General features: G+C 48.9%; 8 protein-coding genes across 8 annotated transcripts; 5 read left to right on the forward strand and 3 right to left on the reverse strand.

The window, feature by feature from the left end:
- Positions 1-2: 2 nt before the first annotated feature.
- On the forward strand, positions 3-711 carry BC939DRAFT_435453 (uncharacterized protein; the record flags this gene model as incomplete). The annotated part of the gene is made up of 1 exon (XM_051553494.1): positions 3-711. A coding segment is annotated over one exon (661 nt), but the record flags the coding sequence as incomplete, so codon positions are not given.
- A 1,057-nt stretch (positions 712-1,768) lies between these two features.
- BC939DRAFT_391305 (P-loop containing nucleoside triphosphate hydrolase protein) lies at positions 1,769-3,041 on the forward strand (the record flags this gene model as incomplete). Its single annotated transcript, XM_051551952.1, has 5 exons — positions 1,769-1,889; positions 2,003-2,078; positions 2,166-2,311; positions 2,422-2,705; positions 2,817-3,041. Coding segments are annotated over 5 exons (852 nt in total), but the record flags the coding sequence as incomplete, so codon positions are not given.
- Positions 2,888-5,266, forward strand: BC939DRAFT_103411 (uncharacterized protein). Its single transcript, XM_051549856.1, has 5 exons — positions 2,888-2,975; positions 3,077-3,217; positions 3,320-3,551; positions 3,653-3,691; positions 3,784-5,266. The coding sequence occupies exons 2-5, from the start codon at positions 3,206-3,208 to the stop codon at positions 5,145-5,147; spliced, it is 1,647 nt and encodes a 548-aa protein (XP_051417562.1). The 5' UTR covers positions 2,888-2,975; positions 3,077-3,205; the 3' UTR covers positions 5,148-5,266.
- A 2,749-nt stretch (positions 5,267-8,015) lies between these two features.
- Positions 8,016-9,667, reverse strand: BC939DRAFT_435457 (proteasome subunit alpha type-1-like protein). The gene is made up of 6 exons (XM_051553495.1): positions 9,562-9,667; positions 9,303-9,449; positions 9,085-9,188; positions 8,786-8,874; positions 8,489-8,692; positions 8,016-8,358 (listed from the first exon to the last, which is right to left on the reverse strand). The coding sequence occupies exons 1-6, from the start codon at positions 9,562-9,564 to the stop codon at positions 8,117-8,119; spliced, it is 789 nt and encodes a 262-aa protein (XP_051417563.1). The 5' UTR covers positions 9,565-9,667; the 3' UTR covers positions 8,016-8,116.
- Positions 9,668-10,071: 404 nt separating this feature from the next.
- Positions 10,072-11,451, forward strand: BC939DRAFT_435461 (uncharacterized protein). The gene is made up of 3 exons (XM_051553496.1): positions 10,072-10,883; positions 10,983-11,065; positions 11,176-11,451. The coding sequence occupies exons 1-3, from the start codon at positions 10,161-10,163 to the stop codon at positions 11,408-11,410; spliced, it is 1,041 nt and encodes a 346-aa protein (XP_051417564.1). The 5' UTR covers positions 10,072-10,160; the 3' UTR covers positions 11,411-11,451.
- A 1,089-nt stretch (positions 11,452-12,540) lies between these two features.
- On the reverse strand, positions 12,541-13,893 carry BC939DRAFT_524682 (uncharacterized protein). The gene is made up of 4 exons (XM_051561276.1): positions 13,392-13,893; positions 13,125-13,286; positions 12,878-13,037; positions 12,541-12,787 (listed from the first exon to the last, which is right to left on the reverse strand). The coding sequence occupies exons 1-4, from the start codon at positions 13,731-13,733 to the stop codon at positions 12,606-12,608; spliced, it is 846 nt and encodes a 281-aa protein (XP_051417565.1). The 5' UTR covers positions 13,734-13,893; the 3' UTR covers positions 12,541-12,605.
- A 251-nt stretch (positions 13,894-14,144) lies between these two features.
- BC939DRAFT_498498 (ATP-dependent RNA helicase DBP5) lies at positions 14,145-16,035 on the forward strand (the record flags this gene model as incomplete). The annotated part of the gene is made up of 6 exons (XM_051559823.1): positions 14,145-14,163; positions 14,280-14,385; positions 14,497-14,692; positions 14,777-15,096; positions 15,186-15,426; positions 15,559-16,035. The coding sequence occupies 6 exons, from the start codon at positions 14,145-14,147 to the stop codon at positions 16,033-16,035; spliced, it is 1,359 nt and encodes a 452-aa protein (XP_051417566.1).
- Positions 16,036-16,115: 80 nt separating this feature from the next.
- BC939DRAFT_435467 (ABC transporter type 1, transmembrane domain-containing protein) lies at positions 16,116-21,839 on the reverse strand. Its single transcript, XM_051553497.1, has 7 exons — positions 21,185-21,839; positions 20,199-21,079; positions 20,071-20,099; positions 19,825-19,974; positions 18,217-19,727; positions 17,300-18,094; positions 16,116-17,202 (listed from the first exon to the last, which is right to left on the reverse strand). The coding sequence occupies exons 1-7, from the start codon at positions 21,356-21,358 to the stop codon at positions 16,252-16,254; spliced, it is 4,491 nt and encodes a 1,496-aa protein (XP_051417567.1). The 5' UTR covers positions 21,359-21,839; the 3' UTR covers positions 16,116-16,251.
- Between the last annotated feature and the right edge of the window lie 327 nt (positions 21,840-22,166).

Here is a 22,166-nt window from a genome sequence, read left to right on the forward strand (position 1 = left end):
ATAATGTCGCCTCAGCAAGCACTGCTCATGTCCATGCATCGTCTGCAACAACGACAACAGCAACAACAGCAACAACAGCAGCAACAGCAACAGCAACAGCAACATACACACGAACAGGTACAGCAACAAATGCTCGGCCAAACAAGTTTGCCCACGACTTCCAACAATGCACCGAGCCCTTCATTTTGGGACGACTTCACTGCAGCAGACAATGCGCAAGGTACACAGCAAATCAATGCTCAGAACATAAATTCTAGTATCTTTGGCGATGATCTGAGCACTACACATACTGGAGCAGGAGGAGGTTTAATGCACCTAAACAACGTGTATGGTATATCGACGACAGTGGTCTTTAGTCCATCACAGCAGCAGCAACAGCAATTGCTGCCGCAGCATCAATCTACGCAGGAGGCGGAGACGTTTATGCTGATGAGATTAGAGTCGAGCATAAGCGACGGCGAAAAGTGTGACGAGCTTAGTGCCGTCCAAATTCAGGCCATATTGGAGCAATCGCTAGCTGAAGATACCCACAACAATCCTAATATTCTCGTCAACAACTTCGCCTCGGCGTTCCAGCAACCGCAGTTAGCGCAGAACCAGCAGCTGAAGCTTGGTGCTGCTCCTGAGGAGTTGCGCCCGACCCATTGGCACGGCATCATGTGAGAAAAGAAGGGCCATGAAAAATCATGTAAAATAAATGAATACACTGGCTATCCGCCAGTCTAAAAAGCCACGGCGTAAATTTGGACGCGTTTCAGCTGTTGTTCTCTCGATTTCAGATTTCAGGACGCGTCTTGTTTTGTCTCAGCCTTTCCTGCAGCGCCTCCACCAATACCGTTTAGTCTCCACAGTACCAACTGTCCTACAACTCAAACAACATCAGGATTGCCTTTTCTATTCCGCCAATACTCACGGCGATGTTTTCCACGCCAACACCAGGTACAAGGGCAGGAAAAACCAACAGCTGCACCGCAGATGCTGCATCCGTCTCATCGCCACCAAAATGCTATCCCTAACATCCACTACCGTTCCCTTCCCTTCCCTTGTCCCCTTTTTAATTCTCAAATGTGCAACAAACGCTTCGAATGTAAAGCGTAAGTGAGATGCCGGACGCAATACTCTTCATCTACGTTCATTATTTTAAGATTCATTTTCCAATCCATTCGCTAACCTGGATCTCCTGTCTCGGCCCATTAGGTTATGGGCAGGCGGCTCGGAGCACGTCAAAGTATATGTTAGAGTACGGCCACCAAATGACCGTGAGCTGGCCTCAGAGGGATACACAGGCGGTAGTCAGGGATCCTCCACCACACCTACGATCCAGGTTCAGGAACCAAAGTGTGTTTTATAGCCGTACTTCATTCGCGTCTGCCGTCTGGATGCATACCCGGAGTGCCTTGCTAACCGTTCGCCCCATTATCGGTTGTAGTCGTGTTATTATAGGTGCGGGATCAAAATTGGATACGTTCACGTATGACTGCGTCGGAGGAGAATCCACAGTTCAGGAACAGGTCTTTAAGTACGTTTTTATTTATAAGGACATATCGCATTGCAGCAACGATGCCATCAGGTTGCACCGGCTCATTGAATTAACGCCAATATGCTACTTCACGACCTTACAGCGACGTAGGGAAGACGATTGTTGAGCAGTGCGTCAAGGGATACAATGGAGTACGCATGAGATTTGTTGGAGATGTCATGGAAGACATGGGCTGCTGGACTACGAGTAGAAACACTGACACAGACAACGACTTCTTACGCTCGATAGACAATTTTTGCGTACGGCCAAACGGGTAGCGGCAAAACATATACAATGCAGGGACCAACCTCCATGACAAGCATCGTGAACCATAAGGAGCGAGGCATCATTCCACGATGCTTAGAATATCGTATGTTATCGCGATACGACAAGCGAGTTCTATTTATGAAAAGCATAACTTTGTCCACATGGAGAAAAGTGCTCCACCTACTAACAATCTGCTATTGGTTATTGTATGTGCAGTATTCGAACTTATAGCACAGGAGGAACAGATGATAAGTTCTGTAAAGTATCTCTGCAAGGCGTCCTATATTGAAATGTAAGTTTGCATGTCAGAGAGTTTATACGATTGTCCGAACGGTTAGTTGCTGAGGCGCTGGCTAATTCCTGGTTTACTATTATTTAGCTACAACGAAAACATATACGACCTACTGGATAACTCGACCACAGCCCGAGCAACACGCGAGGACATCAAGAGGGGCGTTTATGTCGATGGTGTTACAGAGGAATCCATCCACAACCCAGAGGACGCATATAAAGTATGTGAGGACAGTGATCAATTCTGCTTCGGATCATTTTCATACTGAGCGCGACTTTGTTTTGACCCTTTCAACCTTTCCGTATCGTAATTTACTCTCAATACCAGCTGTTTGAACAAGGAGCCGTAAACCGACATACTAGCGCGACAGCCATGAATCGTGAGTCGAGTCGCTCTCACACTGTCCTGACGTTGACTATTCAATCTATGACGCTCGTTGACGGGATCAATCACATTCGAGAGTCAAGGTTCAACCTGGTAGACTTGGCTGGATCCGAGCGTCAGAAGCAAGCCAACACGGAGGGTATGCGGCTCAAGGAAGCAGGAAACATCAACAAGAGTCTTCTCTGTCTCGGCTCTGTCATCAACGCCCTCGGTGAGATCGCCAGTGGACATTCTCGACATGTGGTACGGTTGTTTTTTTTTTGACGCAATGGAGTAACCATCTTTCCATGGGCGGTTTATAAAGGAACGGTTTTGCTGACATGTCGGTTCATACGATGTATTCAATCGTTTCAGCACTACCGCGATAGCCGCTTGACGTTCTTGTTGAAGGATTCACTCGGAGGAAACTCCAACACGTTCATTGTGGCCAACGTATCTCCGTCAGCGCTCTGCTACCAAGAGAGTTTGAGTACACTTAGGTTTGCACAGCGTGCCAAAATGATTAGGAACAAGGTAACATTTCATTCATGGCCCAAAACACTGCCAAGTCTCCAAATAAGGGTTCGTCTTTTGTATTGACATGACCATATCCGTGAACGTATGATTGCGTCTAGGCTGTTGTGAACGAGGATATTCAAGGAAACGTGAATGAGCTCCGGGCGGAAATCCAGAGACTGAAGACGGAAGTAGGGTTAAAGCGGACAGCAGGCGAGGGTAGGCCATCCAAATGAATAAGGAGCACGATGTGGACAGCCGTGAGTGACCTTATTTTGGTCGTACTAATGCTTAAAATGTTTCTTTCGATAGTCGAAGATACCAGTGTGACTAACAAGCTGCTTCTGGAAACTCTTGTTAAGTTGCGGACTGAGCAAGAGGAGCACTTGGCGATGGCACAGAGAGCATACATGCTTGACGATGCCTGTAAAGCCAGAGAAAAGCAGATCCAATCGGCCCAATTAATCATCAAGTTCAAGGAGAGTGCCCTAGCCTCATACCGTAAAGGAGCAACTAACACTGCGCTGGAAGCAGAAAAAGGAGCTCTACAGGAGGAGATCGTACAGCTGAGAAAGCAATTGGACTTCCATCCAGGTATGTTGCCTTGCACTACTAGGATATGTATGATTGCGCGTCATTGCCAGCTTCTAATACATCTCGTCGACGATTTTATGTCCATCTGTGCTATTACATAGAGGTATTGAAGGTTAAGGCGGAAAACCTGAGTTTACGAGGTAACTGGACATTGTGGAGCGCTCAATCGATTTCTAGGATTTGTAACTACGTCGTTCGTGCATTAACAACAGCCGCCGTTTCTGAATCATAGAGCTGGTGCAAAAGTACGAGATATACCAGGCGGGTCTTGAGGAACTCGAAGAAATTAAGAAAAAAGACAAAGAATATCTTCACAACCTCGCGGTGAAGATGCTTGAGCTTGAGCAGGAGAACGAGTCCTTGCGATTGAATCTTGGCAGTGCCACACCGAGAAGCGCCATGGATACAGAGGAGATCGATTTTCCCAGGATTGAGGGTGTTGAAGATATAATGCAGGAGTCGCCTCCAAAGGTGCGGGACAACGACCGGCGGTTCTCGAGCGACATGAAATCCCTACTTCAACGTGTTACCAAGTCGAGACAGGCTGAATATCGACGATTGTCCGGCAACCTCGGAAATGCAGACCCCCCATTGGTGGAAGGCGTTGATCGCGAGCCTACACGAATGTCATTGTCTGAAAGAGCAACGCCCACCACACCTGTTGCAAGACTTGCCTACTACGAATCTCCTTCAGGCATCAATCTTTCAGAGAATATCTCAGCACAGTCGAACATGCACAGCGACGACACTGTGGAGATGACACTTTTGAAGCGCGACGTCGACCGTCTCAAGGACGAGAACGCTGTCTTGGTGGACGAGAAGGCCAATTTGGAGAAAGACTATGCAGATTCGCAGTTCCAACTCATCGTCATGGAGAAGTGTCTTGAGCAGGCCACCAATCAAGCGGAACAACTAGGTCGCGACTTACAGAGCAGCCGGCAGAGTCTCATGACCATGGAACAGGAAGCCGCCATAAAGATCATAGATCTGAATAAGGAAATGCAGGAACAAGTGGAGCTCATGGAGAGCATGCGTCAAGCATCAATTCATGTGGAAGAAGAGCTGAATCGACATCGGGAGAGCCATCGCGAAATTGAACAGCAGCTCAAGTCAACGACCAAAGATCTGGACGACTCACGACAGCGACTCATCGAGAACCAAAAGGAGTACGATCACCAAGTCGAGTACAACATGAAACGGATTAACGAATTCCAAGAAAAGGAATCCAGATGGGATGCCGCCAGAGCCAATCTTTTGGAGGCCAAGGACGAACTGGAGAAACAGCTTGAACATGAGAAGAGCCGGGTTATGAGTACTCGATCAGAGTTGGAGAAGGAGCATCGGAAGTTGTTGGAAGACTGCGAACAGTTGGGAGTGCAGAGGACTAAGCACGAGGAAATGCAGGCGTCGCTTCAGAAGGAGCTCGAAAACCTACGCAAGGCGATGGCCGATGCCGCTCAGAAACACGAGCTCAAGCTCCAGCAGGAACTTGATCTACGCGACGCCTCGTTGAAGGTAATGCTCGCCAACGCCGTGAATGTATGTTGTCGCCTTAATATATTAACGGCGCCCTTTCAATTTTATTTCTTAGACTGAGCAATCCCAGAAAGAGTCGTTGAAGGCTGAGTTGAAGACCGCTCAGGAAAGTCTTGAGGCACTCAGGAAAGAATTCGAAGCAGCCAACCAAGCACTAGAAGTCAAAACTCAGGAAGCCAGCCAGACACTCCAGGAGCGAGAGAGAAATCTCGAGGACCAGCTCAGGGCATTGGATGACAAACGGGTCAAGGATCTTGAGGAATGTGAGTCAAGGATCCTGTTACAAGGCGAGGAATCGATGCGCTCTCTCCGCCAGTCGCTTGTCGAGACCCATGAGCAAGAGATCCAACAACTCAACTCTGAGGTAGAGGAGCAGACGCGGTTGCTGGAGGAAGCACGGACGTCCCTCAAGCAGAGCATGAATAAGGCGGCGGAGGTACTCAATGCCAAGCAGAAGGCAGATGAGGAAATGAAGAAATTGATAGAGCAATACCAGGATTTGGACTGCAACACTGAGGCACTGAAGCAGGAAAAGAATCGCCTCGAGTCTACGATCGAATCTATGAGGTCCAGGTGTCAGAAACTGGAAACGACCCTGGGGGAGCAGAGGCAGGAACTGAACAAAACAGCGCTTCAGCTTCAGCAGGAACAGTGGGAGAAGGGGCGGATTGAAACAGCCAAGGGTGAGCTTCGCAACAAAGTCTCAGAAATGGCACTCAAGATTGGAGAGACCGAGCAAAGGCTCGAGCAGGCCCGAGACAATTACCGCATGCTGGAGATGGAGTATAGGACCACTCAGGACGAACTGGAACATCAATTGAGCAAGGTCAAGAGCGATCTTGCGGTCAAAACCAGCGAGAACATGCTAAACGAGGAATACAAGCGCAAGTTCCGGGAACTGCGAGCTCAATTTGCAGACCTCGGTTCGACCATCACGGAACGACAGCAACAGGGATTCCATGAGCGAGAGCTGAAGCGAACTATGGAACTGGAGAGGGTTCGCGAGGAGATGAGTCGAATTCAGACGAGGTCTGTGCAATTGGAGGCGAACCTGGCGCTGGCACAGGAGATGAATGAGCAGCTTTTGGAGGATGCCAAAGCAAACACCGTCAAGATTGCGGAAGAGATGGAGAAGCGCCTGAAGGAGGTGGAGATCCAGAGACAGAGCGCTGAACGTGAAGTTGAGCAGGCTCTCGAAACTGTGCAGCAAAAGACAGCCGAGTTGCAGGCCCTGGAGGAACAGGCGGTTTATCAAAAGGAAAAGATCCGGACGCTGGAGGAGGAGCTGGTTGAAGAGCAAACCAAGATTGAGCGGCTGGAGGGCACGCTTAGCGATGGCAAGGCACTGCAGAACGAACATGAGGCGACAGAGAAGGAGCTGCTCATCCAGGAAACCAAGCAGAAGCTAAAGGAAGAGCAGTTAATGGCACAGCGCCAGCTGTTGATCAAGATGAGGGAGGAGCAGGAGGCGCTCGTCCAGCAACAGTTTGCGAGACGCGACAAAACTCGGGCGCTTTTTGAGGGGCTCGCAACAGAGAACGGTAAGCTGATGGAGCAGGTCCGATTTCTTGGCACGGTCAATGAGAATATGATGAAGCACCAGAATCCAAAGCAGAAGCTACAGTACCATGTCAAGATCAAGCAGGAGAATAACGAACTCCGGATTGAGAATCAGCGGCTCATGTTCAAGGCGATCGAACTGGAGGAGAAACTGGGCAACAAGGAGAATGTTGAGTCATTGCGCAAGCAGGTCTGGGCGATGCATGGCAGCAGTCCCTACCAGCCGAGCTCACTGGATTTGAGCCTCGAAACTGAGTCAGTAGGAATGGATATGGTCAGGGGACTACACGACGAAATGCCGGTCCATCGCTCCCCATCACATTCGCCTGCGCTTTCATCCGAGGCATCGGCTGCATCCATTCCCGCAGAAACCTCCTCGACAGACGACCACATACGGACGGAAACGCGTACACGGAGTCAGACACCAACAACTGTTGCCGGTCAAAAGAGACGAGCCGACCTGAACGAGTTCTCTTCTACATCTGCGCTTGCTACAAGTCGAAAGAAGCAGGCGAGCCCTATTGTCAAGCCTACACTCGCTCCACAAAGAACCACATCGTCATCATCTTTGGCCTCCTCATCCAGTACAGGCACAGATGTGGGACCCGAGGTGCCATTAGGCCCGCGTGCAAGAGCCAAGGCAGCTGCTGATGCAGCTTTGGCTGCAGCCAAGTTTGGTCGCAAGCAGCCAACGCCATCCACTCGATTTACTTCCAAATCTACCAACCCAATTAGTAGAGTGACAAAAGGCTCTGTGCCCTTCTCTCGGGCGTCAAGTCATGACGAACTTCTGCGGGGCGCACGTTCGGGTGGAGCGGTGGCCAAGCCCAAGGTTGGCCCTTTCTCTACATTTTCTTCAACAACAAAGAATTTGGTGACACGGGCCACTACACCGACCGCTCCTCCGCCTATCGGCAGTGCGAGCGCTCAGCGTGCTCTTGCTCGTGAAGCACGCTTGGCAACAACAACGGCATCAGCACAGACAGCGACAATCACTAGAGCCTTGACACCAAGTGCAGCGCGCAAGGAGCCAGCAAACCAAACTACCAACCAGGCCAATGCACGAAGCGTTAGTCGGGAGCCCAAACAATGCAGCCCTGCCTCATCCCCCATATCGTCCACTAAACCAGCGTTTGCTGCTCCATCACGATCCCCTCCACAATCGCCTGTACCTTCCTCTCCTCCCCCAAAATCGACTGAAGCTTCTGTCGACACCAAAAAAGAAGAATGCTAGTGCTGTTGTGGCATAGCCGTCAACTTGATCTCTTGTTTCTGTGTTCTCATATATCTTCTTTTTTCGCATATCTGTACAACACTGTCTTTATACACCATTATATTAAAAAGTATACATTCATACAAAGCGTTTTCTGCTTCCATTTGCTTGTCTTTTTATTTTGAGAGGCCTGGTTCCGTGGAAACAATCGAATGTACAACGTGATATGAGATATAAAAAAAAAGCTTGCTGTACTTTACTCGGTATCCATGGCTTCACCCTGAGGCAAGTCCTCTCCTGCAGCAGTCGTCTCTGTTGTTGCGGTACCAGACTCTAATTGGTCAAGGTAGCCCTTGAGACGATCTCCCTCAATCAAATGCCAATCCTGTCCCTTGCCAACGACACCAATCGAGCAGTTGTTCAAGTTCAGCTCCTTGTCCTGCTGAAGTGTCTCATGCAGAGCATGAAGACCGTGCATGATCAGTGCGTCAACGTCCGCTGTTGTATCATTGTTGAATAGTTTGAATAGTGAAGGTCACTTGGTTATAAAGGTGTTGTAACGGTAGCAGTTCGGTGGGCAGCAGTATCATCATAAAGCAGACAGAAGTTCGGAAAAACAAGGACATACCTTCGCCAAAGTCCTTTGCAAACTTTTCCAGATATGTTTTTGCACTCTGGCTCTTGGCGCCAATGCTGATGCCATAGTATTCCAGGCAATTGGCATTGGGCACGCACTCGTACAGGTGAGGGCCGGTATCCTCGTCATAGCTTCCGACCAATAGCCCGACACCGTAGGGACGACGTCCATAGTTCTGGGTGTTGACCTGTGCCTCTAATGGATGTCATAGTAAAAGATTGTGTTGGTTATCGTGCAACTAAAGTGTTCTGGTGTCCATTGGGCGTTAGAACAAAACGTCCAACATACTGTCACCGATCAAAGATACAAGCCTGCTGCCGGGCATGGGGCGATCGTACATCATCTTGGACTTCATGCACTCTGTTCTCATGAAATTACTAATGTGGGTATGGAGTAGCAAGTACAAAAAAAAAAAAAAAAAAAAAAAAATGGTTAGTGATATTGATAACCACATACAAAAAAATGTCTGAAACTTCGTTGAGATGCATCTGATTCGGTTCAGTCCAATTCTGCCCCTGCCATTCCTTGCTATTTGATTGATATTGCCGTCCAATTATTGGTCAGTTGGTCATTCGTTCAGGGCTTACCTGAGGACACGGGCATCCGAGACGAGACCGGCAATAGCGATGCCGACATGGTTATCGATCCTGAACAACTTTTGCTGATGCGACGCCAATTCTCCCGAGGAACGCTAGTAGTAGAAGTTAAGATCCATGGTTCATGTAGGTTAGCTTCCATTTAGAGGCGCGTGTCCAGATCGCCCGTGTACGGGTACGGATCTCCTTGAATGTGGCCTTGCTATTACCTTCAAGGCCAGAAGGACGACATGGGTACTGGAGCGCAGGCCAACGGAGGCAGATCCCTGTTTGACGGCCTCAAGCGCGTATTCAATTTGATGGAGACGGCCCTGTGGTGACCAGGTCGAGATATCGTTATCGTATTGGTTTCGGAACTGGAATCGAAAGAGAGAAGTGGACGTGTCATTCCATGTTAGCCGACGTGTCAAAAGTATCCTCCTGTGGTTTGAGACGAATAGTGACAGTTTTCAGGATAAAAACGCGTACCATGGCTACTGTGATGTGATGGGGGGCAGGATGAAGTTATGAATGGAAAAAAAGGAAAAAAAAAGTAGCAAGCTATGAAAGTGAAGGAAGATGCACAGTGCAATGGAGACGAGCAAGTGGACATACGAAAGACTGAACGCGCGTTCGAGGGTAACAGTCACCAGGGCAAGGCGCGCGATCGCTGAGACCAGTGACGTCATCATCAACGGCGCTGTGCGCGCTGGCGCCAGACACGGCGGATATGTAGTAGCTGAGTAGAAGAACGTAATTGGATTCTTTTTACGCGTCAAACGAGGAGATTCCGGCACCTGTGGTATGCTTGATATGCTTGATATACTTGATATGCTTGATATACTTGATATGCTGTGTGCCTGGAAAAGACTCGCGGAAAAAATTGGTGGCAATATTGCCGTGTTTCTTTTGATTGTCAGCGTGCTTTGGGGTCAACAGTTTTGCGAGGCAACCCTCTCCTACGACGTGCCGCTATGAGCGATAATGCACATCGATCACCACAAAAACTGGCTCCTGGAGGAACCCCTTCTGGGGCATCACAGGCGCCGGAGACCCCAGGCTCCTCATCCTCATCCCCATCCTCATTTATGTCCAAGTTCTATACGCCCATGAACCCAACCTACATCCCACAGCCCCCTGCTCCCATTCCCATACCACGCTCCCAGCTCCCGTCGCAACCTCAACAGACACCATACACAACAGCACTGGCTAATCAAACCGCAGGGCCCTCGATAGGGGCAAACGCCGCTCTTCTACTAGCCAATTTGACCACAATCCCCGGCTTCCTCTCCGAGGCAGCCATTCAGGAGGCACGCCTAGAGTACTCCAAGAAACAGTCTATCACACCGTTTACAGCACCCGTTCTATCTTCGTATTCCCATGAGCATGCACCAAATCTGGTCTCGCAACCTTTTCAATCGCACCCTACTCAGTATCACCAGGTCCCAGTACAAGGATATCACTCAGATGCGCCGCTCCCACATCCGGATTCAAATCCTCAAACTGCATCAAGCGCCAACACTTCTTCTGATCGAAACGCATCGATTGGAGTCCTACTGAAGGAATTGCAGCAATCAGAATCTCCCTCTTCATCAAAGCCATTAGCGGCACCAACAAGTTCTCTTCCAACAACCATGCCGGCGCCAGCACCGTCTCTGCCAAAACCATTGCCTGAGCCTCAAACACCAGAGGATTATAGTAGCGGCAAGATCACACCACAGCTGCTTAAGCGGTTAGCTGCAATTTCTGAGAACGATGCCCAGCAAGGCGGCACTCTCTTGAATGAGATCAAAAGGTTAAAAGAGCGACAGGTATGGTTCTAGTCCTTTCGATGTTCAGGTTATTCGACGCTATTTTTTGATCCACTTAATGAAAGCTACATGTTTTACCATGGACACGATGCAATCTAGTTAAAGACAGAGAGGTCACTATTCGAGAGTCGACAGGCCGTGCTGGCAAGACAGAAACAAGAGCTCGTAAAGCTGCAGGCCAGGTACACGCACAACCCTTTGAATTTATAGTTATTTTTTGTGCGACCCTACTTGTGATGATTTACTAACATTGAACCAACTGCATTTAAATCTACATGCGTTTATGTTTTAGCGAAATCATGGGCGTGGATATTACCAGCCAGCTCCGAAAGATCAAGGCCGAACATCATGCGGAATTGAAGCAGTTCGACAAGAATGTGATCCGACAAATGGATAGGGAGATTGCGAATGCGCAGGGGGGCTTAGCAAAGGCAGGGGTACCGATGATGTTGCAAACGCAAGATCCGGTCATGATCGCAGCACAGATCAAGGTCTTGAGGTTGTTGGAGGACATGTTGCAGACTTGACGTAGAAGCGATAACGGGAATAGAAATAAAAAACAATAACCAAAAAGACAAGGCAGTGTTGTGCATGGAGAACTTCTGCAACACCTTTCCATCGAACTCTTACCCATATTCCCTCTTTAAAGCACTGCTTCCTAAACGTTTCCTCCATGATTCATTGCGTGCCAGGTCACTCCTTGCGCGGTTTACCGAACGCAAATTCATTTCGGTTGCTCTTCTTCACTTTTCAAGACCGTTGCCAGTCATGTCGTAATATCTTCGTCTGCAGCGAAGCCAAAGATGTTTTTCCTGAAGCATTTCAAACTTCTCTCGCGTGCTTTCGTGCTCGACTTGAGGCGTTTTTACGACCACAGTAGCCTGCTAATTCTGCATTCTGGTTGGTTTATGCTGTAGGCTTGGAAATATCAGAAGAGATGGCACGTTTAGGGCCCTACTTGTGCTTTATGTGAACAAGGATAGGATCATTAGTACCAATTTCGATTTTTTTACTGTATTTTTTTTTTTTTTTTTTTTTTTTTTTGGCGCGTCGCGTAACCGAACATGGGCTCTACTCATTTTTCATTATTCTTGACAGCAGCGTGCGACCTCTTTAACAGGGGACACTTTCCGATGACGATCGAATACTACCTGACCGGGTGTTTTGGCGATAACTAGTATGAAAAAAAATCCCCTGATCATCGTCTTCATTTGGAACCCGCCAATAGAGCAAGGTCGGTCCTAAGGTATTTCAAGCGGCAGGTTCTGGTGCCCTAGAATATAATGAAGGCAACGGCTATTGCTTCGAGAACAAAGTACGTAGTAGATTGGCTCTTGTATTGGTCGCTGTTGGAAATACTCTTGACTGAACTCTTGTCTCTTTCGCGCTGGTTTCCAGTTGATCTTGGCGGTTTTAAAACAGGTAGTGCGATCGACTACCTCGCCCACCAGAGATGCGGTCCCAAATTGACCGAGATCATCAAGGAATACCCCCTTGTGTGGAAGGTCATGGAGACAGACGATAACCGCTCAAGGCGGACCATGCCGCAAGCTTTCTGACAATACCAGAGGGTTTAACAAAGACAATACTTCTGCAGAGTGCTGTTGAATATTCTGCTCTGCGGTCCATCCATATTCAAATAAAATTTTGTTTTATTCAAGTGGCATGATGAGGTCCTATGTACAGACACCTGAGTGAAGGATTCGAGCTGTCGCTGGTAAGCTACTCAATCTTGCCCTCGGTCTTGAGCGCGTGGAAGAGTGCCAAGGCACTAAGCAGTTTAGCATCTGGTGCGACCTTGTACGCATCCTTGAGATCAACGAGGGACACAGTGATATTTTCGCCATGATCGCGTAGTCCTCCAAGTCGACCCTCGATTGCCTGCAGTTCGTTCCATTCCATGTCTACAAGGGCAATAAAAGACAATAAGTAACATGACAAGTACAGGTTGTTTATATGAGCAGATCGCTGTTAGATTGATTTAAGGAACATACCTCTACGACTGAAAAACAGCCTGAGGAACTCATCGCATCCTCCTGCAGAAGGGTACACGCCCCTCCAGTTTGACCCATACGCGAGCTGAGTCATGTCGATCAGCTTGTCGTGTTCAAGCGTGATGCCACACTCTTCTTTGAGTTCTTCTGCGCACTTTCCCTGTTTAGTATGAGAAAGAAATTACGTTAGAGTGATGCATTACAATGACCACCGGTATACTGGTCACAACAATGTCCAACAACTTACCACAAAGTCGCCGCTATCATCAATCATTCCTGCAGGAATCTCTGGGAAGTGAAAGGACGGGACAGCGAGTCTTGCTTGCTTTGTAAGAACCACATGTTCCGAGACGGCACCCGACGGTTGCTTGGATCTGAGAACTAAGAGGACAGCTACAGCCCCACCGCGCTGTACTCCCGTTCCAGGATCAAATAAAAACGGACCCAAAGCGTGTCAGTACCAGTCGATCCCAAGGACGAGCGCATTTAAGAGCTGATCAATTAGCATCCTTACCATGAAGACAAGTCCAGGCGGTTTTGCGCCCGACTCTGTCAACTCCGCATCGACTGCAATGTTGGCAAACCCAACTTTTTTCCCAAAGTAGTCGACATTGTTGACTTCAACCTTGTGGACCTTGACAGGGATCGCTGCCTGCTTGTTCGTGGATTTAGCGGATCCTTCTGTCTGACCTTGAGAAGATGACTGGGCTTCGAGCGCGGCTTCCTCCTTTCCAAGGCTCTTGGCCCAGTCCTGGAGGGGTTTGAAGTCGGAGACGTGCTGGAGATTGATTTTGTCCGAGGTGGCGACCAATGGAATCGATCGCGAACCGATTTTGAGGACGTGCTTGGCAGACATGACTGGAATGGAGGCGACAGGAATGATGAAAGTGAATGAGAATGGATGGGGACCAAGAATGAAGAAAGAGTGATGTAGCCGGTGAACACAAGCGCAGTGCAGCCTAATACGATGTAGTCTACGGAAATGCAGTCGCGTTTAAACCCTGTGGAGCCCCAACTACAGAGTCCTCCTCGCACAGCACATGGAACGCGTCGTGACTGAAATACAAAAAGCATATCAAATAGAGACATGTAAAGGCCCGCCGTCAATCAGCTTTCTTTCCTTTCCCATCCTCTTCTTGTCTACTTTCAACTTTTCTGCTATCTACTACTCATTTCTACTTCCTTCCCTTAAAGCCCCAACTACACCCAACCAGATCTTTCAGTCGCCATCAAGATCTTTGCGCCAATCTCTATTTCTAGACCCTCTATGGCAGACCAGCAACTGTGTAAGGAGAAAACAACTCAAGACCCTCCATCTTTGGAGACAGCAACACTAGTGAAAAAAGTGGAGATGCGTACTAATCCGATGCTTCTGCCTGCACTTGTTGTGCATCCCACACAGCGAAGGAAGACAAGAGTGCCTTGCATGCCATCCATAGTATCCACGTCCTTTCACAGGAACCGAACTCTCCTCTCCACTCCGCCACCACCTTTGAGGACCTGCACCTGTAAGCACCTAGGGTAGAGCCATAATTTTTTGCAAAGACACTATTTCATAATCTTTATAGATGGAAAGATTGTAATATCGATGGCTATTCTTCCATCTATCTTGATCACAGGAGTAAGGATCTCCTCAAAGGCATTTACAACTCTGGGTTCGCCAGACCTTCTAAGATCCAAGCCCATTCACTGCCTATGCTGTTGAAGAACCCACCCGAGCACTTGATCGCTCAAGCACAGTCAGGAACCGGCAAAACTGCTGCGTTTTCCTTGGCCATCTTGACTCGTCTCAATTACAGCGATCCCTCTACTCAGGTGAGTAGCCGCAGTCAGCCTGGCGCTCCGGAATGCATTGTTAAACTGATTGCCGTCTCTTTTTTTTTTATAACGTTCTATTAGGCGATCATTTTGGCACCATCGAGAGAGCTGGCACGTCAGATTGTCGAGGTCATGAAAAGGCTCGCAAAGTTCACCTCGGCCGTCATCACCCAGGTTGTCCCCGAAAGCGTATACCGCAAGGAGCCAATCGAGGGTCACGTCCTCGTTGGGACTCCCGGCAGGATGACTGACATGATCACGCGAAGGATTCCCGGAACAGAGGGTGGTCGCCATGCTAGAACGTTTATCAACGTGTCCAAGGTGGGGATGCTGATCCTCGACGAGGCTGATTGTATGCTGGATGCTCAGGGACTTGGAGATCAAAGCCTTCGGATCAAGAAGTGGGTTCTTTATAAAATTGGAAAACGTACTACTGTGCTTATGTGCATCATGCCTGATTCTCTTTTTTTTTTCTTTTTTTTTTTTCTAGATTTCTGCCGAATGATATCCAGCTGGTGTTCTTTTCGGCAACATGGGACGAGCATGTCATTAAATTTGCTGACCGATTTACGAGCGGATCTGCGAACCATATTCGCCTGCAGACCTATGAACTGACGTTGGAGTACGTGAAGCAGTTCTTTATCGACTGTGATGATGAGGAAGATCGATTCCGAGTCCTTATTGCGCTCTATGGGATCATGACCATTGCTCAGAGCATCATCTTTGTCGAGGTTTGGACTCTTTCTCTTGTGTTGCGCACGCGATTCTTTCGGAAAGGTTTCTTCTCGTTACTAACTTGGTCTCTTTTTCTTTCTCTCTTTCTTTTTTCATTGTTGTTGTTGCTGCCGCTATCGTTGTTGTAGAGGCGTGATGTCGCTGAGAGGATCGCACGTAGAATGATAGCAAGTGGTCACCAGGTATCCTTCCTGCATGGCGGCTTGATTCCGGAAGAGCGCGACATGGTCATGGACGCGTTCCGCATGGCACAAACCAAGGTCCTGGTCACCACCAACGTCCTTGCCCGTGGCATCGATATCGAGAGAGTTAATATGGTCATCAACTATGACCTGCCCAAGACGAGGACTGGAAAATCTGATCCTGTTACCTACCTTCACCGCATCGGTCGCACGGGTAGGTTTGGCCGCCTTGGTATCTCGGTGAACTTTGTTCATAATCCATCGAGCTTTATCGCGTTGGAGGACATCCAGGAGTATTTCCATAGCAGGATCGCTAGGGTTCCAACGGAACTGGAGCAAGGCGATAGAATGCTGAATGATGATGCAGAGCATGCGCGCTTGGAGAGAATGGAACGCTTCTTCAAGCTGGCAATGAAGGAATAAGAACATATCCGTGGAAGTCGAACGCGAATTCAAGTTGCACAGGAGTCGCTATTTGAAATATGAATCTGCCAGTCATGATGCCCACAGAGAGTAACTGATGTTTATTACGAGATTGGTATTTTGCGCATTGCACGTATTAAAAAATTAGTGGATGAGGAGCCAGTATAATGCAAAAGTGAAGAAAATATAAAGTTGATATGATGAATGAAACATCGCTTATTCGTCCGTATCCTTGATCTCGCCGGCCTGGTGAGCAAGGCTGTAGAACAACGAATCGGGGCGTTGTAGCAGCGTCGCAGGCGACTCGAACTCTGCAACGTGACCCTTCTCCAGGACCAAAATCTTGTCCGAGTCCATGACGGTCTTAATACGATGTGCGATCGTGAGAATGGTCCTGTCCTTGAATTCCTTGCGGATCGTCTTCTGGATCAGCTCGTCCGTCTCAACATCAACTGCAGCAGTAGCCTCGTCAAGGATCAGGATCTTGGTCTTGCGAAGTAACGCACGGGCCAGGCAGATTAAAGATCGCTGACCGACCGAGAAGTTGTCGCCGTTCTGTGAGACCTTGAACGACAATCCTCCAGCGAGCGACTGGATGTGTTCCTTCAAGTGAGCGCGCTCCAGCGCCTCCCAAAGATCTGCATCCTGCAGCTCGTCAAAGGGGTCCAAGTTTTCACGCACAGTGCCGACAAAGAGAGTAGGGTCCTGAGGAATGATGGCCAAGTGCTGACGGAGGTAGGTCAAGCCAACTGTTGAAATATCCACGCCGTCGATCCAGATCGATCCGCCATCCTCTTCCACATCCACTTTCTCCAAATCCGTAATCTGGTCCTTCTTTGTCGGGTCCGCATCCATATCAGCGCCATTATAGCTAGCCTTAGCCCAATGGCTGTTGGCTGCCTCGACAATACGGAATAAGGCGAGTGTGAGCGAGGATTTACCGGCACCAGTTCTGCCGACGATGCCGACCTTCTCTGCGGGCTCGACCGTGAACGAGATGTTCTTGATGACCAGGTCGAGCCCCTCGCGGTAACGGGTCGAGTAGTTCCTGAACTCGACACGACCAGCGTTAGGCCAGTTCTCGGGCAGATTAACGTCTGTCACAGTAGGGGCCTCAGGGTTCTTGTTAGCGTACTCATCCACACGCTCAACCGCCACCAATTGGTTCTGTCATAATCAGCGAAGGAGAAAATCAAGGTTAGTTTTTTGTATAAACATCATTGCAAGTGTATCCGGAAAACTGCATGAAAAAAAGACAGCTTACGTTAAGGTCGCAGTAGGATCGGACAAGCCAGGTGATATCTTGTGTCACGGAAAGCGCATACGAGAGAGCCAGACCGGCGTTGGCAGAAGACAATGTGTTTCTGCCCAAGACAACAAAAAGGGCTGCAGCGAGGACCACAACAGAGCCCAGACTTTCCAAACGGATCTGTAGCCATCTGTTAGCAATGATCCAAGAGAAGTACGCGTTGGTCGAGGAGTTCGTCTTGGTAGCATTGTCAGCGATGAAGCGCTCGCTGGCTGCCAACGCGCGAATTGTCGTCACTCCTGACAGGGTCTCGCTAAAGTGCTGATAGATCGGTGACTTGTTGACGGAGTCAATTCTCTTCAGGCTGCGGCTGGATCGGATGTAGTATCCCTGGACCAAGAGATAGACCACCACAAGTGGGGGAACGATAGCCAAGAAGATGGGCGTCGTAGTCGCAATGACAACGATTGTTCCGAGGACAGACATGCCGCACATGAAAATGTTGATGAAATTCCAGGGTGTCAGTTCATCCACCGAGAAGATATCGCTAGAAAATCTGTTTACGATTCTTCCGAGAGGCGTTGTGTCAAAGAAAGACATGGGCAAGCGGAGCATCTTTGTCAAGAGTCGTTCATGCAGGCGGACGGATGCCCTGATGGCCGCCTTAACCATCGCGACATAGGTGACGGTGACGTTCATGGCCATGAACGCGATGACCAGTGCGGCATAAACACCGAGGAACTTCCCAATACTGTTATCGCCAGTTCCCGCAACTGATGTCCAGTGCTTCAACCACAAGTTGGTTCCAATCTATTGTGTTACATCAACCAAACATGGATTAGTTCTATTTCATCAAAAAAAAAAAAAAAAAAAAAAAAAAAAAAAAAAAAAAGCGCATATTGCAATAGCCCAACCAGCAACAACTTTCTTACCTGAAGAGCCTGTCCACAAACGAAGAGAATGACGACGAACAAGGCCAACTTGTAAGAGGCTGCCTTGGCGTAGATCTTGTAGACGCCCCAAGCAACGCTTCCATGAACCATCTTCTCTTCAGCAATAAGCTCGGCCTTGTTGTCCTTCTTGACAGCTACAGTCTGGGTATCCTTATCGTCTCCGTTTTCAGTCGAGGCCTCAGTTGCGTCGTCGTCCTGTTCGCCATCCTCTCCGGTAGCCTTCTTCTCCTTGCGCTTCCTGCCCTCGTTGACAGAGTACTCTGTAATTAACTGGCTGAATGCACCCTTAGCCTGCATGAGAGTGTCATACTGTCCAACCTCGCTAATCTCACCATCCTTGAGAAGAACAATTTGGTCGGCCTGCTCCAAATGGTGGATAGCATGCGTAACCAAGATACGGGTCTTGTCCTTGAGAAGTCCATTGGGCCCGATCAAGTTCTGCCAAAGATGTTGGTCCACATGAGCATCGACAGCACTCAGAGGATCGTCCAAGAGATACACATCAGCATTCTCATAGGCAGCACGCGCCAAGGAGACGCGTTGCTTCTGACCGCCCGAAAGATTGATTCCACGCTCTCCGATTTCAGTCATATCGCCGGCAGGAAGCATCTCAATATCGGGCAAAAGACCGCATGCCATCACAATATGGTCGTAACGCTCCTGATTAAACTCGTTACCGAAGGTAATGTTCTCCCTTAAGGTCGCGTTGACGATCCAAGCAGTTTGCGCAACATAGGCCAGCCTTCCATAGACCCTGACTGTTCCCTGGCGCTTGTACATGTCTCCAATGATGGCGTTTAACAGCGACGTCTTCCCCTGTCCAACTCTTCCGACAACAGCGGTCAAGTTTCCACGGGCAATCATCAGGTTGATGTTGGTCAGCGTTGGCGAGTAATCCTTTTCGACAGGGACAGCCTTCTCGGGGATGGGTTTTCCAGCCTTGCGTGCCTCTTTCTCAAGCTGCTTCTGCTTCTTGGTCTCTACCTTCTCCCGAGCCAACTTTTCCTTCTCGGTTTCGACTTCAGGTCCTTCTGGCTCCCATGCAAAGACTCCGTCCTTGATCTCGATCAGAGGGATAGTCTTATCCTTGGGCAAGGCCTTGATGGACTCGGTGGTCGAACCTGCGATCTCCTCGGCAAGCAAGAACTTTTGGATGCGTCCCGTGGCAACTGTGACACCGATGGTCAAGGCAATGATATGGGACAGCATACCGATCGGGCGGTTCAACATTCCGAAGAGCGAGATGGAGACAAAAATTCTCTGAGGGTTGATGTCACCCCTGCTAAAGTTGGGACCTCCGACCGAGGCATAGACTGAAAATGAGACCAATGAGATAAGGAGTGGCATGGACTGGAACATGATCGACATGAAAGAAAAGACGGTTCCAATCCTGCGGAGTTGGGAAAGTTCGCGGTTCCTGAACACGCGCACACGCTCCATGAATGACTCTTCCCATCCGTATAATTTGATAATCTTGATTCCAGAGAGAACTATTCCAATGAGCAAAAAAAAAAATCGGCGTTAACAGCCCTAATCATAGTCAATGGTAAATCCGGTTATGCCCAGAGAATGCATTCGTTCACTTACTCTCGTTCATAAGACGAACACGGCCATCCATGCCCTCCAGCTTGCCTGCCTTCGCTTTAGTGAATAGACGGCCTGCAAATCCCTGAATAGGCATAAAGATAACAATAGTGGCCAATCCAACAAAGACAGACCATCCGATCTGCTGATACACTATAAGGTCATGCATGGAAAGGGTGCAAACACGTTAGATCAAGATCATTTTTCATCAGCAGGGTTCGTGTTATGAAAAACAGTTTGAAAACTTACAAAGCCAGAGAGCAATGGCAAGCTCGTACCTAAAAGACGCATTTCAGTCAATGCATTAAGGTGTTAGATATTAATTACCGTTTCTCATTACTAAACGTATAACAAAAATGGGACATGAGAGGACTTACGGAATACTGACGAACATGGGCAAGAAGTTGGTTGTCTCGGCCCATCGCTCAGCATCGACCGACATGTGGTTATTGATCTCTCCTGCTGTGCTCTTCTGCTTGGCAGCGCTTGTCAGCTTGAGCGACTTGCGGTAGATCATAGCGATCAAAGCTGTTCTGGCCTCAACTCCGATGTTCATGGACGCCTGGAAGTACTGAGCCATAAAGAACGAGTTGAGCAGCGATGCGAAGAACATGCCGAAGGCAAGAATGACACCCAGGCTGACAGGCTGTGGATTCTCGTTCCCTGGCGAGTATGATCCAATGAATCCTAAGAGTTGGTTCAGCAGCGTCGGAAGCACGTAGGTCAAAGTCGAGGCGGCGATACGGTAAACCATCACGGGTGCCCAGTCCCATCCATAGGCGGTCAAGATGGTCCAGAACAAGCTGGGCTTCTCGCCCTTGGCCTTAGCCTTGGCAATGTTCTTTTGCCACTTGTTGTTCAAAAGATCGTGACTGTATTCTATTCTCATCCTGCGAGGCATCATGCCGTCGATGTCTTTAGCTTGTAGAGGAGCCTTGTATCCAAGAGAGACGATAGGCTGAAGGAAATGGAAAGTGAGGCGGGAGAAGAGGTTGGCTTTCTCAAAGCGACTTGCACCACTCTTGATCTGGACCTGCGTGCGACCACGGGGCCAGGCCTCGAAGATGAATCCGACGATGTTGAGTCCGAAAAAGACGACGAAGGCCGTGAACTGATCCTGACCGGTTTGGTTCACCATTGACATGGTGCGGATGTTGATAGCGGAGGCGACCATGTTGAAGAGATAGAGGAAGAAGATCAAATCGCTGGATCGGATCTCCTGCTGATGCTGAAAGTAGTTCAGGACAATCGCTACACACTATGTTTGACGAGTCATTTGTGTTAAAAATCGGTTAGGTTATCATGCTCTTTCTGATATTCATGAGTTTGATCGCAGCGGCTAGCTTGTTATTCGGCGACCTACCCAAGCAAGAAGCATGCAGATGGTGCTGAACATGGTGGCGGGTGCATAATCGTCCTGCTTCAGGAGAGCTGCTCTGGCGATCAAGGCAGCTACACTGGCCAGCATGAAGAACTGCGTTGGCCAATAGATCAAGTTAGTGCGGCCCAGGTTATGTGGTTTGCCGTATCGCCACATGTAAAAGATGCGATAGGTCAAGGCGATCAAGGCGACAAGCGAGGGGAGGGCCAGGAGGATGGTGTTTTCGACACATGGTGTCAAATCCGGCCGCAGATGACTCGTTGGACCCTATGTGCATGAAGAGGAAAAATGAGCGAAGTGAGCGAGGTTGTATGGCTGTGAAACGTGTGTGGAGAATGGGGATGGGAAAGGGGAAGGGAGCACGTTGTTGATGTTGTATAGCAGAGTCTTGTGAATTGGTGGCGTAGGATAACTTACCCATCCCTCCTGGTCGTGGCAGAAGGCTTCAACGCCCATTGATGAAAAGCGAGAGAAGGATGGAGGGGTACAGAAAAGGCTGGCGGTAGTAGTGGTAGTGGTAGTGGCGGTGGCAGTGGTAGTGGTAGTAGTTGTTGGTGCTGTTGCCTGTCTGCTTCAATAGCTCGATGGCTCAAAGGATATATATATGTATAAAAAGACTGCAGCGATCGGAGCAGAGGGAAAGAACAAGAAGGAATGCGCGGCCCTGTGTTACGTTTTATACCCGGGAGGGGTCGATCGGACAAAATGGACCAAGGCCAGGGCTAACGCGAACCCAGAATCTTGTTCGTTGAGCGCAGAGCACCGAGACAGGCGATTAGAAATCAAACCATTGGTAGACCTTCTTTTCAATGTGCGTCTGTTTAAACTCCCCCGTTGTTTATTTTGAGCACACTCAGTTCCTCAGTTCTTGTTACACTCGCTACCACGCTTGGTTTTTTTCTTTATTTGGGATGGAATTACAGTGGCATCATCTGCCCTCATCATCACCACCAGCAACCAGGTT

Source organism: Gamsiella multidivaricata (assembly GCF_025024155.1).
Source record: "Gamsiella multidivaricata strain RSA 2152 chromosome Unknown BC939scaffold_2, whole genome shotgun sequence".
Taxonomy (NCBI): Eukaryota; Fungi; Mortierellomycota; class Mortierellomycetes; order Mortierellales; family Mortierellaceae; genus Gamsiella; species Gamsiella multidivaricata.